Source organism: Pelecanus crispus, chromosome 3 (genome assembly GCF_030463565.1).
Source record: "Pelecanus crispus isolate bPelCri1 chromosome 3, bPelCri1.pri, whole genome shotgun sequence".
Lineage (NCBI taxonomy): Eukaryota > Metazoa > Chordata > Aves > Pelecaniformes > Pelecanidae > Pelecanus > Pelecanus crispus.
In genome coordinates, this window is record NC_134645.1 from 30,046,784 (window position 1) to 30,059,673 (window position 12,890).

Consider the following 12,890-nt stretch of genomic DNA (forward strand, 5'->3'; position numbering starts at 1 on the left):
GAAAGTCATGGACCCGCCGAGCCGAGCCGAGCCGAGCCGAGCCGAGCCGAGCCGAGCCGAGCCGAGCCCGCCGCGGCCTCCCGCTCCGCACACACACCCTCCCCCGCCCCTCCACGGCGGCGCGCGTCTGAGCCATTCATGAAAATGTTGACGTCAAGCGGAGGGGGCGGGGACGCGGGTCGGGCCCCGCCCCCCGGGGCCATTTAAGGCGGCGCGGCGGCGGCGCTGGGGCTCAGACCGGAGGCGGCGGCAGCGGCGGGTGTGTGGCCGGGCAGTGCCGAGCAGCGTCCCGCAGCCCCCGCCGGTGCCGCTCAGCCGCCGTGTTCGCGGGGCAGCGCCGTGCGCCTGGGTGCCCCTCCCGCCACCCCCGAGGGCGCGGGGCAGCCTCCGCCGGGACTTCATGTCTGTGCTGTGTCCCCTGCCCTGGTGAGTGGGCGCTGCCCGTGGGCGCGGGGGGGGGTCGCGGCCCGCGGGTGGGAGGAGGAGGAGGAGGAGGCGGCGGCGGCTGCACCCCAGCCGGCTGCTGCTGTGGCCGTGGGTGGCTGGAAGCGGAGCCCCCGCGAGTCCGCCGGGGCGTCAGCCGCCGCCGCGCCGTGTGCCCCGGGAGGGGCGGCGTGAAGCCCCGGGACGTGATTTTTTTTTTTTTTTTTTTTTTTTTTTTCCCCCAAAAGCGGTGGAGAAGAGGCTGGTAGCGGCGGTGTGAGCCGAGCGCTGGCGGGATGAGCCGCGATAGAGGAACGGCGAACTGTGGGAATTCACTTTCTCGAGCTGGAAATGCCATTAAGGCTGTAAAAGCAGAGCTGGAATTGGCGCCGTGCGCGCCGCTGCTGTGGAAGTCCCTGCGGTTGTAAAATAAGTCGGCAGGAGCTAAAGCACACCAGCTTAAAGGAAAAAAAAAAAGGAAAAAAAAAAACCCTAGCGCTTGCATTTATTTACTGTGTTTTTTTTATTTTCCCCCCTTAGGGGGCAGAGCTGGAGGAAGTGGAGTTAAAAGCGAACCGCTGCTCTGAAAGCCTCCCGAGGTGTTCTTGGGCTGCGCTCCTGGGGAGAAAGTCAGGGAGTTGCTCGCAGGGGCTGTAGCACCGGTTTGCTTGCTCTTTCCACCCTCTCCCAAGGGTGGGCAGGAAGGAAGGGACCAGAAATAGACTGCCCACAGCCTCTTCTGCCTGCTTTTCTTTCCCGATGCTACTTAAATCTTGCTCAGCCCTTCGGGAGCCCCTCAGATGACTTGAATGCTGTCTTTTGTTTTTAGCCCTGATTATCTGAGATCAGCTGAAATGACTGAAGTGATGATGAACACCCCAACTATGGATGAGATTGGGCTAAGCCCCCGCAAGGATGGCCTGTCGTATCAGGTAAGCGCTTTGCTGGCTGCTTAGGCAGTAATCCCCTATGGAATTGCCTGGGCCGGACTGCAAACTCCGTCTGATGTACCTTTCCTTAGCCTGACCTAATAGCAGGTCTTGCTGTAGTGAGAACTAGTCAACAGACTGGAATGCTTGCTTGGCAGGAGCCGGTTGTCTAAAATATCGGTTGGTATCAGACCAGATTGGCAAAGGACTCGGTTGTTTCTGAAGTGATCAAGGCCCCACTCGTTCAGCATTCGTGGGGGCTCAGTGGGAAGTGGGGAGATCGGTTAAAGAAGGATTTGCCTCACTCACTGGGCTGAGAGGACTCTGGGAGCTCTTTGTAATGCGGCATACAAATGATCTGCCTAGAGCAGGAGGGAGGTATTTATATGATGCTTAAATTTTTTGATCTATTTCTTGGTTTTCCTGGCTGATGGACCTGTTTGAGAGTGTTAAGTCAGATTCAGTGTGGCCAGGGACAGCCTAAACAAGCCTTGAAATACCAGTACCTGAAGGCATGAGCTGCATTCATTCTGAAAGTTGTGAACAATGTAATTAGCTATTAATCTCTAGATCAGTGACTGGGGTGAAGAGGTGGTCTTAGAAACTAGCTTGAGCCTTAATCCTTTAGTCTCAATTTCCCTTTCATTTTGTAGCTTATAGTTAATCAGAGGGTGAGTTGTGCATCTTAGCCTACTAAGATCCATATTTTCCTACTCTTCCAGGAGACTTGTTGATGAGATTTAACACAGGTGCTGAGTGCATGCAGATGACTTGCATCTGGTCTGTGCATTGGGTGACTCTTAATGGCAGATCCCTGTGCAGGGTTCTTCCTTTGCAGATGTTACACAACCTGCACAGAGGCAGTTGCTGTAAGTGTGTATTCAAATGAGGTGTGGTGTTGTGTGCTTGCATATTTATGAAAAACGAGCTACAAGGCAGAAACAGTGTGCTGAAGCATGAAATCAACTGAACTTTGGGCTATGGCTGAGGCCTCTCCAACAGAAGCCAAAACCATGGGAGGAAAAGGGGATGCATTGCTTTTTTTGGTCAGAATTCTGGGTCTGGATAATACAAGTTGTTTGGGTTGCCTGTGTGTGGAAATAGCTGTGCTTCAGTGCTTGAATTAGTGGAAAGCATATGGCCTCTTTCCTCTCCTATAGAGGGAGTGTACAGCAATGAGAATGGTTACGAACCTGAAGCAATCAAACTAGCCTGCATGGGATGTTCAGTTGTCTTTATGGGTCACCATATGAAGAGGCTTAACCCAGTCAGGTCAAATGCCTCAGGCCAAACCTATCCAAATTCTCCAGTGAGAGGCAGAATCTAGGTGCCCTGCTTGTTCTAATGATTGCTTCCGTGAGGTTTTCTTCCCCAGGTGCTAATGACCTTGATAAGTCTGCTTGGGCCAACTGGGGAACAGGCCTGTTCAGTTTTGAGCGGATCATCTGAACCTGAAGATGTGTGAGTCATAAATGCTGGCGACTCATATCTGTGCAGGTTTTATGCATCCCGGATCTCTCTTCTGTAGTGGTCTAGTCATAGATAACTTTTTTCAAATGTCTGCAAGAGCTGGGAACTGCCTGCTGGTGCTTCACTTTGTTGTAAGCCAGACTGATGGCAGAAAGGGTTGAGGTGGATGATCCTGGTGGGGCACTAGTGGTGTGTGGGCTGTGCACGAGGTCTGCCTCTAAATCAGGTTAGCGTAAAGAGGACTGGGGAGCAGGCTCCAGCCTTCCTCCTCTGCTAGGCTGAGAATGTCACAGTGCACATCAAGGTAAGTTGAAAATTCAGGTTAGAACAGCAAGGACAAATCTGATGCAAATCACATCATCAACTTGTTGTTCTACCTCAGACTTCGGCACTTTGTGCTTCATCTTGCTGATGGAGAGAGTTTGGTACATGGAAAATCGTATGCTAGTCTGAGGGCTGTAGTGCAATAACTTAAAACCAGACAGGGCTAATGGAGCATGACTGCTCCTGCACTGAGGCTTGTTGTTCTAAGCTGCAACATCTTCCTCCAGTCATCTGCAGAGTTGGGCACTTACCATCTGAGTGTAACAGCCCTTGGCTGGCTACGAGAGGCAAAAAAAAAAAGTGGAGCCAGAACCAGGAGAGGCAAGCTTTTAGTTTCAAAAGCTGCTCTTCTTCTAGTAGTAGAACTTGTATTTATTTTACTGCAGAGAGGACCTCAAAATGAGGTTCAAAATGTCGCCCTTTGGGCTGTGTAGAGCAGGGCCTGCCTGGGAGTTGGTCCATAGGATTCTAGCCATGAGCCTGGGGGCTGCCTCTGCCACCATGACATGAAACTGTCTGGACCAGGGGAGATGGTCCAGCAGCTTTGCTGGAACTGTAGAACGCACCAGTGTCTGCTGTAGGCAGACTTGTCCAACCAACAGTACTGTTTCAAAGTATTTTTGCCTTTACTTGGCAGTAAACTGAGGAAACAAGCTCACACAGAGTATGAACTTCAGCAGTCTGATTCCTCTGTCCCATGGAGTTCACTGAACTTCAGGGCTGCTGTCTGTCTTGCTGGTTGTGAGGGCAACTTGGCTTGTTGACTTTTTCCTTCTGCCCCCCCAGCCCCTTGCCTGTGCGCACGCTCTGGAGTGTCTGTCTGTCTAGACATCAGCCGAAGGTGCGTGTCCCCTGAGTGAAGCTTTTGGGCCTTTGGTGGGCTGGCCGTCACTGCTCTTTAAGCAATGATGTGAAAACTCAGACTGTAGAAGTCAGATTGGTGATAACCAAGTTGCCCGTGTAGGCTTAGCAATTTGTACAGTTTCACTTGCAAAATGTGCTTTCTCAGCATAGAAATGCGTTTTTCTGGTTAGTATGCAAAATGCTTGTAAGCTAATGTGCTAATTTCAAAACCTTTCCATGTAAAGCAGCTTTATTACTCTATTTGTGATGTAAAGCTGCTCTCTGAGCCCCCTGAAGGTGGTTCAGCCAACAGATTTAAAGGGCCTGAGCAAAAGTGAGTGGTGAAACTGGGGCATGAGTCTCAGGGCAGGGCAGTGTAGACAAAACAGAAGATGCAGCTGAAGAGATGATGTCATGCTGGGTCTTGTGCCTGCAGTGAAGTGCTATTTCTGGATCTTTAATAGATGTCCCATAATTCCCATGGGACTTACTAAACAAAAAACTCGTTGAAATGCAGCTGATGGCTCAAGATGCCCCTGCCACAAACAGATGTGCCTATGGAGGGCTTCATGTGCTTCCTGCCTGACAGTCTCCGGCAAGCCTGGCCTTTTTCACTGCCAGTCAGAGCTGATGTACCGTTCGCTATTTTCTAGCTCCTAGATATACCCGTTCTCCAAAAAGCCTCATCAGCACTCTGCCAGCTTGTCCTCTGATGCCATCTCACAGCAGTACGAATGATGCTACTGAAACCGAGGCTGAATTAATCATTTCGCAGAGCTGTTGTCAAAAGAGTACCCTGACCTGAATCCTGCCTTGCTTCTTGGAAGTGAAGTGGGGTCTGAGCACACCTGAAAACACTTTGATGCCCAAAGTGTTTATTTTGAGTGAATGCTGTGTCCTGAGTTGAGTGTGCTACTTTGCTGCAGGCTGGCTGGCTTGCTGGTCCTGTGGGACCTTAGGCTCCCTTTTAGGAGATTGGCATGTGGAGGCTGAGCTTGCCTCATGCCATCAGCTGGGGTTTGGTTGTCATGGGGAGCTTGAGCTCTTTAAGTCATGATTGCATCATGCTGGGATCTGTCTAGGTTAATCACAGCCACAGCAAGCTGTGAATCATGTCAGACTGACTGAATCTAGGTAAATAGGCTTAATGCTCCATCCAGTGGCTATGGCAAAAGCTTGGGTCATCTGTCTTGCGGGGAAAGCATTTTTGGTGAATGCAACACCTCTTCACCAGCACCAGTGAAGCACTGACTTTCCCAAGGAGCTGTGGTGCTTGGCGCTGAGGGGCTTGAGCTGCATCTGCTGCATCCCCCCCCAACTAAATTGAGGAACCAGTGTGTTACTGAAGCAGGGGCTGATGGCAAAGGGTGGAAATTGAGCTTTGTCTGTGATTGTCTTGTTAGCTTGTAAGGTGCTTCATGTCTGTGCAGCCTTGATTTGGGCAGGGGAAGCTGTATTAGAGCTGGTGCTTGCTATGGCAGAAGGTCTTGAGACTGGGCTGTAAAAAGGTGGTGATAGCAAGTGAGTTTAGGATAACTTGTTCACATAGCACATCCGATGCATGGTTACTAGACAAGATTAGTAGGCTGAGTCAATGTGTATTCCAGAGTCTGGGACCTTAAACGAAGGCAGAAGCAGGATATGGGATAAACAGAGCCAAAACTAATCATGTTTGCAGCTATGCAAAAAAGTGTTCCACTGAAATGCAAACTGAAGACAGCAGCTAATCAGAACATCTTGGTGCATGTTTTTTCCCCTCCGTACTTGATGCCTTGTTACTCTGGAAAATTATGATGTATGAAGTTTCCCAGCTGCTGTCCCCCAAGATAGGGCAATCTGTCCGTGAGTGGGGAGTTGTCATAGCTCATAAACCTGAGTCAGAGGCTGCTGTGTGATGGAGCTCAGTTTCGAGTCATGACTACTGTCTGAGTAAATGTATGTATTAGCACTGCTGCTTATAACTGAAAAATTCCTCCAAAGAGGATGCTGAGAGGCGATTTAAGTATTTCCTGAAATGAGCTTGCCATGTTTCTCAATGGCAGTAAAGTTTTATTTCAGCAGCTTAAATGCTCATTTGGGATTTGGAGTATCGACTTGATACTGCTGAAGAGGCACAAAACTTAGCTTTTTTTAGTACCGGGAGAACGAGTGATATGTGTACATCAGGGGTGTATCCTATACCTGAAGTGGTATGCCTCTCAGTGCAGACTTTCCAGTCTTGTATAGTATTACAAGGAAGCAAAGCTTTCCCCCAAAACAGTAACTTAATTTGGAAAGATCTCATTACCTTAATCTCCCTGTAATATAATTGAAATAGCTTTCAGCCCCATGGGAGGGGAGACAAGCAGCATTTTAACTGTGGGTGTTGTTATGGAGTGCACATGTGGAAGTTGTTTTAAATTTACAAGTGTCACTTGGATTATGGTAGCTCTGAGCTAATGCTCTTTAATTGTCTGACATCTCTCCTGCTTTTGGTGCTTCTCCATCCCTGTGAATGCTGAGAGAGGGTATGAGCCTCCCCAGGGGAATGAAAACTTTCCATTCTTGTTGCCAAGACTTCATTCAAGGATAGTAGAGCTAGATCATCTGAAACAGAGGCAAACATGATCTTTCTAAAATAATTTCAAGTTCTGCTTTTCACTGCCCTTTCTAGCTGTCAGGCAAGAGTTTGGTTGACTTGTATGTGATGATTTGTATGAGGAGAGCAGTTCTCAAAACATAATCTGGAGACGCCTCTGAAAGCTAGTCTTGCTGTGAGCAAGAAACTGGATTGAGTAGTATAAGAAGCAATATACATGTCCTCTGTGGGCTATAAAGGTGTTGGATGTGTGTCTCGGTGATGGGCCAGGAGCTGGGGCTCAGCTACAGAAGGGGGGGCTCTGCTGCCATGCCTGTGAGGGGGAGATACCTTTGAATTGCTGCTAAACTTGCTTTTAGGTAGCCTTCGCAACCAGTTTGTGGTTGTCATTTGTCCCCCATCAAGTGACCAGATCAGCCAGAAGTAGTCATCTGCTTGAGCTGTGTGCAATGTGGCTCCCTCTGCTAAATGAGGGGGACAAGTTAACATGTTACTGCCGTACTCTTTGGGTGGTGGGGAGATGCAAAGTCTTCCTCCCACAAGCCTGAGCTGAGTAATGTGAGCAGAAGGGCTCATAGGCAGGTTTTGCTGGACAACCTGTCCTGGCTGCTGTGCAAAAGGGTGCAGAGCTTGCAGGTCAGAGCTGAGCTGCTGTAGTCCCAGTGGGAACCTTGCTGCAAGTTTTAGAGTTGTTTTTTTTCCTTCCCATTGTTTAAATCTGGAGTGGGACCAGATTAGGCATGCGGGACCAACAAATGCAGCATGGCACTACTGGTGTGGGACAGCAGAAAGCTGGTGCTCACTTATTTTTATAAAAAGAGCTTGGCAACACAGCTTATTTTGGAGTGAGTGGGGAGGCTGGTTGGGGTAACTTCTACCTGTTTTCCCCAGATATGTAAGTGGAGTCTTAATCTGAAACCCTTTTTCCTTTGGTCCCCTGTGCTTGGCCTACTGCGTTGCCCTGCTCTTCACATGCGAGGAAATCTGCCTCTATTTTTTCCATTGACTGTCCACACCCCTTGAAAGTGCAGTTGCAACATCGCACTTCATGCTGCCTCAACGATTAAAAAGCATGACTTAGTGGAAAAAATCCTGACCTTCTTGGGTTCAGCCTGTCCTGCAGCTGTTTGAGATAAGATTGTGCTAGGGTTTTTTATTAAAAAAGCTGCACACCACATTTCGGGGATATTTGTTTGTAAGGAAATGACTACTACTTAGTTTCTGGAAAAAAATCTGGCAGGCTATTTTCAAAGAAATTGCTCCAATTTGACCTAATGTGCTTAAAATGATAGCAGCCAAAGGTTAGTTTAATTATTATACTGCTATTTTTCTTGCACAGGAGGCTATTTTCATGACATTTTCAGCTTATGTAACCTCCTGAACCACACTTCTTTTTCCATTGCAGCCTTCTAAACCATGTAATGTCAAGGGTATTTTTTTCCTATCCTGAGTTTAGATAACAAGTGGATGCTTAAGAGCCACCGACTGTACTTCCAGTAATGCACTGTGTGTCTGAAACTGCCTTTGGCCAAGCAGAAGCCACAAAGCTCTGAGAAACAGTTGCTGTCTCACTTGTTCTGGGAGTGACTAATAGCAAGTAGCTCGTACTGCAGTGCCCATGTTAATGCGGCTGTGTTCTAAGACCTCTCCTGTGCACTTGAAGTTATACGGATGGTGGGTGCTGTAGTGGGAGCTGGGCTCCTGCACCACTGTTCCCAGGACCAGATGGCTGGCTGCAAAGAGCCTTCCTGTTTTGTTACCTTCACACTGAGTTGCTTGCCTTAGCACCCCTTCCCAAAGTTACCGTGCCTGACTTTGCATTAAGTAGCAACCTGATGGCTTTCTTGGGTTGGTAACCTGGTTGCCACAAAGCTTTGGATGTGAGAGAAATGTGGCTGAACAGTAGAAGACTCAATATTGACCAGGAGGTAATGGTGTATTTTACAGTTGATAGGATGATGTTTCACTCTGGGGTTTGGGCCAGGGCTTCCCAAGGTGGTGGGTACCTGCATGATTGGCATGAGGAGTATGATGCTTTGTGGTTAATGCTCAGGGCTCCTGGATGGGGAACCTGCTTTTGTAATTGGAACCACAAAGATCAAAGCAGGTGAGATCTTGCTCTCAAACCAAGACACCCACAAGCATTGTGTGTGCTTGAGGTCTACAGTGCTGTCTCTGCAAGGATGCTCTGATGGCTCACTTGAATGCAGCTGGTGTTCAAGGAAGAGTACAGTGTGTGACTCCTCACCTCATCTACAACCTGGAGGGGAAAATGCATCTTGTGATTATCATCTTTGGGGTATTTAAATGCAACTAATGTGAAATGGGCACTCTGGTAAAATTGTTTGAAATAAACAGGTGGTAATTGTTTAATCCTCTGGTTACCAACCAAGGGATCTGATATGGCAACTGGTTCTTGTTACCCAGCAGTTCTCTTCTGGATGAGCTGGGGTTCGAAGCTGTTCCCCTAGTAGGGCATCCCTGTAAGTAACAGCAGCCTTTTCCATTCACACTGCAATTCAGTCATGCAAACCTCCTGCTAACACTGCACTGCAGTAGCAGTTTTTCCTGTACCTGTGTCTTTGCCTTGGTTCCTAGTAGGATCAAAGCATGCACTCCAGTGGCACTGCCGGCGAGTTTGGATGCTGGTGCTGCTGCAGAGCACGTGTACCCATGTGGCAAGCTCTGGGTGGGAGGGAAAGGGGTAAGGTACTGCTCTGTGCACCTTTGTGGGGCTGGAGATAAGGGGGGGGGGGTCCTCCTGTTCCTTGCACCAGGGTATGTAACTGTTAGCTATGCCACAGGTACCTCCTGCCCTAAGAAATATAGTCCAGTCTCCAGCCCTTCCACAGAATGAGTGTCCTCCTGCTGAGTTTCACTGCTGATGTATGGTAGCTGTAGCATGCAGAACACTGGCAAAATTCTCTCTGAAATGCACTTGAACTTCTCTTTCGTTCTGGTGCTGTGGCCCTGCAGTGATACCAGATGCAAGCCTTTGCTGCAAGGGTCTGGACTGCTCTAGCCCTGGGTTGCCATGTGCCTCCTTTCCCTTCTAGCAGCAGAGCCTGGAGCACATGCCTGTTCTCGTGTGTAGTGTGACCAGCAGCAGGAAATGAGATCTTAGATTCTCTGATCGAGATAGCTCAGTGTGCAAACTCATAAGCATTAATGCAAAAGCAGTGGTGGTGGGGGTGAGGCAGTTGGATAAATATCCAAAAGGGCAGATGCCTGTTTGAGGACTATGCAAGCAAGCGTGTGTTTTGGAAGCCTCTTGGGCAGCACTTATTTCAAATACTCAGAGATTAGAGAAGCTTATTTACAAGTTCAAGAGTCTTCCCATCACTCAGTGGTTTACTCTGTGTCCTGACTAGTCTGCCCTGAAGACCCAAGTGTCTTGAGAGTTGGGTTTTGGCTAAGACTTCTTGAACGCCCCTCTCAGACTGTTTCTTGGTTCTTTCAGATCTTCCCCGATCCCTCGGACTTCGACCGTTACTGTAAGCTGAAGGACCGCCTGCCCTCAATTGTGGTGGAGCCGACGGAGGGTGACGTGGAGAGCGGTGAGCTGAGATGGCCACCCGAAGAGTTCCTCGTGCAGGAGGAGGAGGAGGAAGAGGAAGAAAACTGTGAAGATGCAAAGAAGGACAACAAGGAGCAATAAATGGTATCTGAGGAAAGGCAAGGGACCGCACCCTTCTGAAGGAAGAGCCACACTTCTTTTGAAAGTCTTTTTAAAAAAAAGACAAGTTCAACTTTGCACCTGCGAGATCTTAGTTTTTTTGTATTCTCTGTATTGAGAACTGAAGCCCTCGGTGTCACCAGACCTCCTGAGGGAGGAAGGAAGGAAGTAACGCAGAGAAATGTTTGCTGTTCTTGAGATCACTATCTGTATTTTTCCGAGGCGGAGGCAGCAGTGAAATTCCAAGCACATGGCAAAGGGTGACCACGCGAGGACTGCTGGAGGGGGGAGCTTGGGGAGGGGGAGGAAAGTCGGAGGCGGCAGCATTTGGCCGGGAGCTGCCTCTGGCTAAAAGCATGAGAACAGAGCTGTCATCTCTCAGATTTGCCTTTCTTACAGCTTCCATTTTGTGTGTCGGGGGGTGGAAGGGTGTCCATAGTGAAGCACGGCTAAATGCTCTGCTGACAAGGGGCCTGTAGCTCTCCCTGGTTCAGCACCTCCTAGGGTAACATGAGCATCCGTAAGAGTAGTTGGGTTTGTTGCTCTCGCTATTGAGCCTGGTTTCCAGCCACTTTTCCCAAAGCTGTTTTCTCCCCCTCTGTTTGCCTTTAGACTCTTCAATGCTGAACAGCTGTATTTGCAGGATAATGTTAGGCTGCTGCTTGTCATCTCTACTGCAAGGCCCTGGTTTATCTTGCAGGTGGTTAGCGTGAGGTAATGCGCATCAGATGCAAAGATGCTTTTGTCTGCAGCAAGAGCTCATGTAGGTTTTGAACACCTTGGATTTTTCTCTCCTATTTGCTGAGGCTGCTGTGGTCGGTCTTGTCTTGTACAGTGCCCAAAGCCAGAGGGTGAGGATTATGCCTCCTTACTTTGGTGTCCTTGAGGCTGTGGGGTTTCATGTTTCCCACTTGCTGGTCAGTGGGCTTGTGAGGGCTGGAGCGGGGGATCTCCTCCAGCTTTGCACTGCAGGGCCTCCTTAGAGCCCTGGCAGTGCAGGACAGGCTAGTAGGGCTGTGCATGGTGGGGAGTACTGCCAGACCTGGAGGCAATCCAAAGACGAAATGCCAGATCTAGTGTGGATCACCAGCAGGAGAGGGGGGAGGTTTGTAGGGAGGGGTCTGTTGGGAGAGGATTAGCCTGGGTGTCCTGAGACAAGATGTGTTTCTGCTTCATAGCAAGGGTGAAACATTCATGGATGTTTAATGAAGTGCAGACTGGCTTGCAAAGTCTGTGGTTGTGTCCTCTTCACCATATCCTGCTCCAAGGAGAAGTCGCCTGTCTCTTGTTTGGGGAGGAGGCCAGTCTGCTGCCAGACAGGGTAACCTGCTGCTTTCCTGGAAAGTAATGATCTCGCAGCTTTGGGGACCAGCTCGGGAGCCAGTCGGTCTTGGGGTAGGATGAGAACAGTTACCACCTAAACCAAATTTGGGGTCATGGAAGAGAAAAAGAAATGTCAAGGCCTTAACCAAACTTTCATAATAATCCCAATGCCACCACCCTTTGCTTATAACCGGTTCCATTTTTAAAATCTATTTGGACATGTGTGTATTTGTATTTTTAATACCTCATGAGTAGTTAAACGCTGGTGGGGGTTGGGAACTGCTTTTAACATATTGGCAGGATTGTTTTAGTCTTGTCTTGCTTGTGTTTAAACATGGCAATAATTTATCAGCTCTGCATAACTGTTTCAGACAGATAGGAGTTTGGAGATGAGTTAGCACAAAGCAGGAGAAACTCAGTGTTCCTACACTGCAGCTGGTCTCTGGTCCAGCAACGCAGACCTGGTTATACATGTTCCCTGCCTGTCTTGGTGGACAGTTGATCACCAAATGGTCATGATGTGGTGATACCATTTTCTCTAGCAATTGATTCAGCTGTTGTATCTGTAACACTTGTTCTAGTCTTGCTGTCTTACTGGAATGAGCTTGTATACCTGCATACCAGCCAGTTGTCTTATTTCTAAGTGTTACTCTCTATTGGTCTCTACCATCTGTACCACCAAGTCAAAGCTGTATATCAAAGATATTACCATGTGGGCAGCAATGAGATGGCAATCCTTGGACTTCAGACCTGCTGTCTGCCCGAAAGACTTGCATATTTCTGTCTGCATCCTTTTTTTGAAAGTATTGTGTATATTTCTATTTGTTGTTGAACGTATCTAAAGAACAAAGCACTCCAGTAAAACTCCTCCTGTTGTATGATATACATTCTATATTTCTGTAATTCTTTTTTGAGCCTCAGGGAGAAGCTAGCATTTTTTTCAAACTACATTTTTGTCACTGTGACAGTTGTAAATAAAGTTTGAAAATGCTTTCCAAACATACTGGCTTTGTCTTACTGCCAAAGCGGGTTGGATGGTCAACCTTCCAGCTAATGGTCAGTCCTTGTGTTTCAGGTCTGAGGTTTGACTTGCAAGGCTAATGCAAATATCCTAAAAGACTTATGTCTGTCAGTTGAGGCTGTTGTGCAAACCTGGAGATGCTTGTGCTTTGTACATGTGGCTGACCTCAGAACATGCCCTGTGGGATTGTAAACCTAAATCAACTTAGAGTGAGGGGCAGCATCTTTGCCTTTCATCTTCCTACAGTTGCTTATTGCTGTGTGAAAGGATGCAGTAAAGTGGTGCTCTAACTTGGTCCTGAAA

At 48.5% G+C, this 12,890-nt stretch overlaps 1 protein-coding gene across 1 annotated transcript; it reads left to right on the forward strand.

The window, feature by feature from the left end:
• Nucleotides 1-365: 365 nt before the first annotated feature.
• Nucleotides 366-12,516, forward strand: LBH (LBH regulator of Wnt signaling pathway). The gene is made up of 3 exons (XM_075707567.1): nucleotides 366-426; nucleotides 1,253-1,355; nucleotides 10,028-12,516. Exons 1-3 carry the CDS (start codon nucleotides 401-403, stop codon nucleotides 10,223-10,225), a joined length of 327 nt encoding a protein of 108 aa, XP_075563682.1. The 5' UTR covers nucleotides 366-400; the 3' UTR covers nucleotides 10,226-12,516.
• Nucleotides 12,517-12,890: the final 374 nt, after the last annotated feature.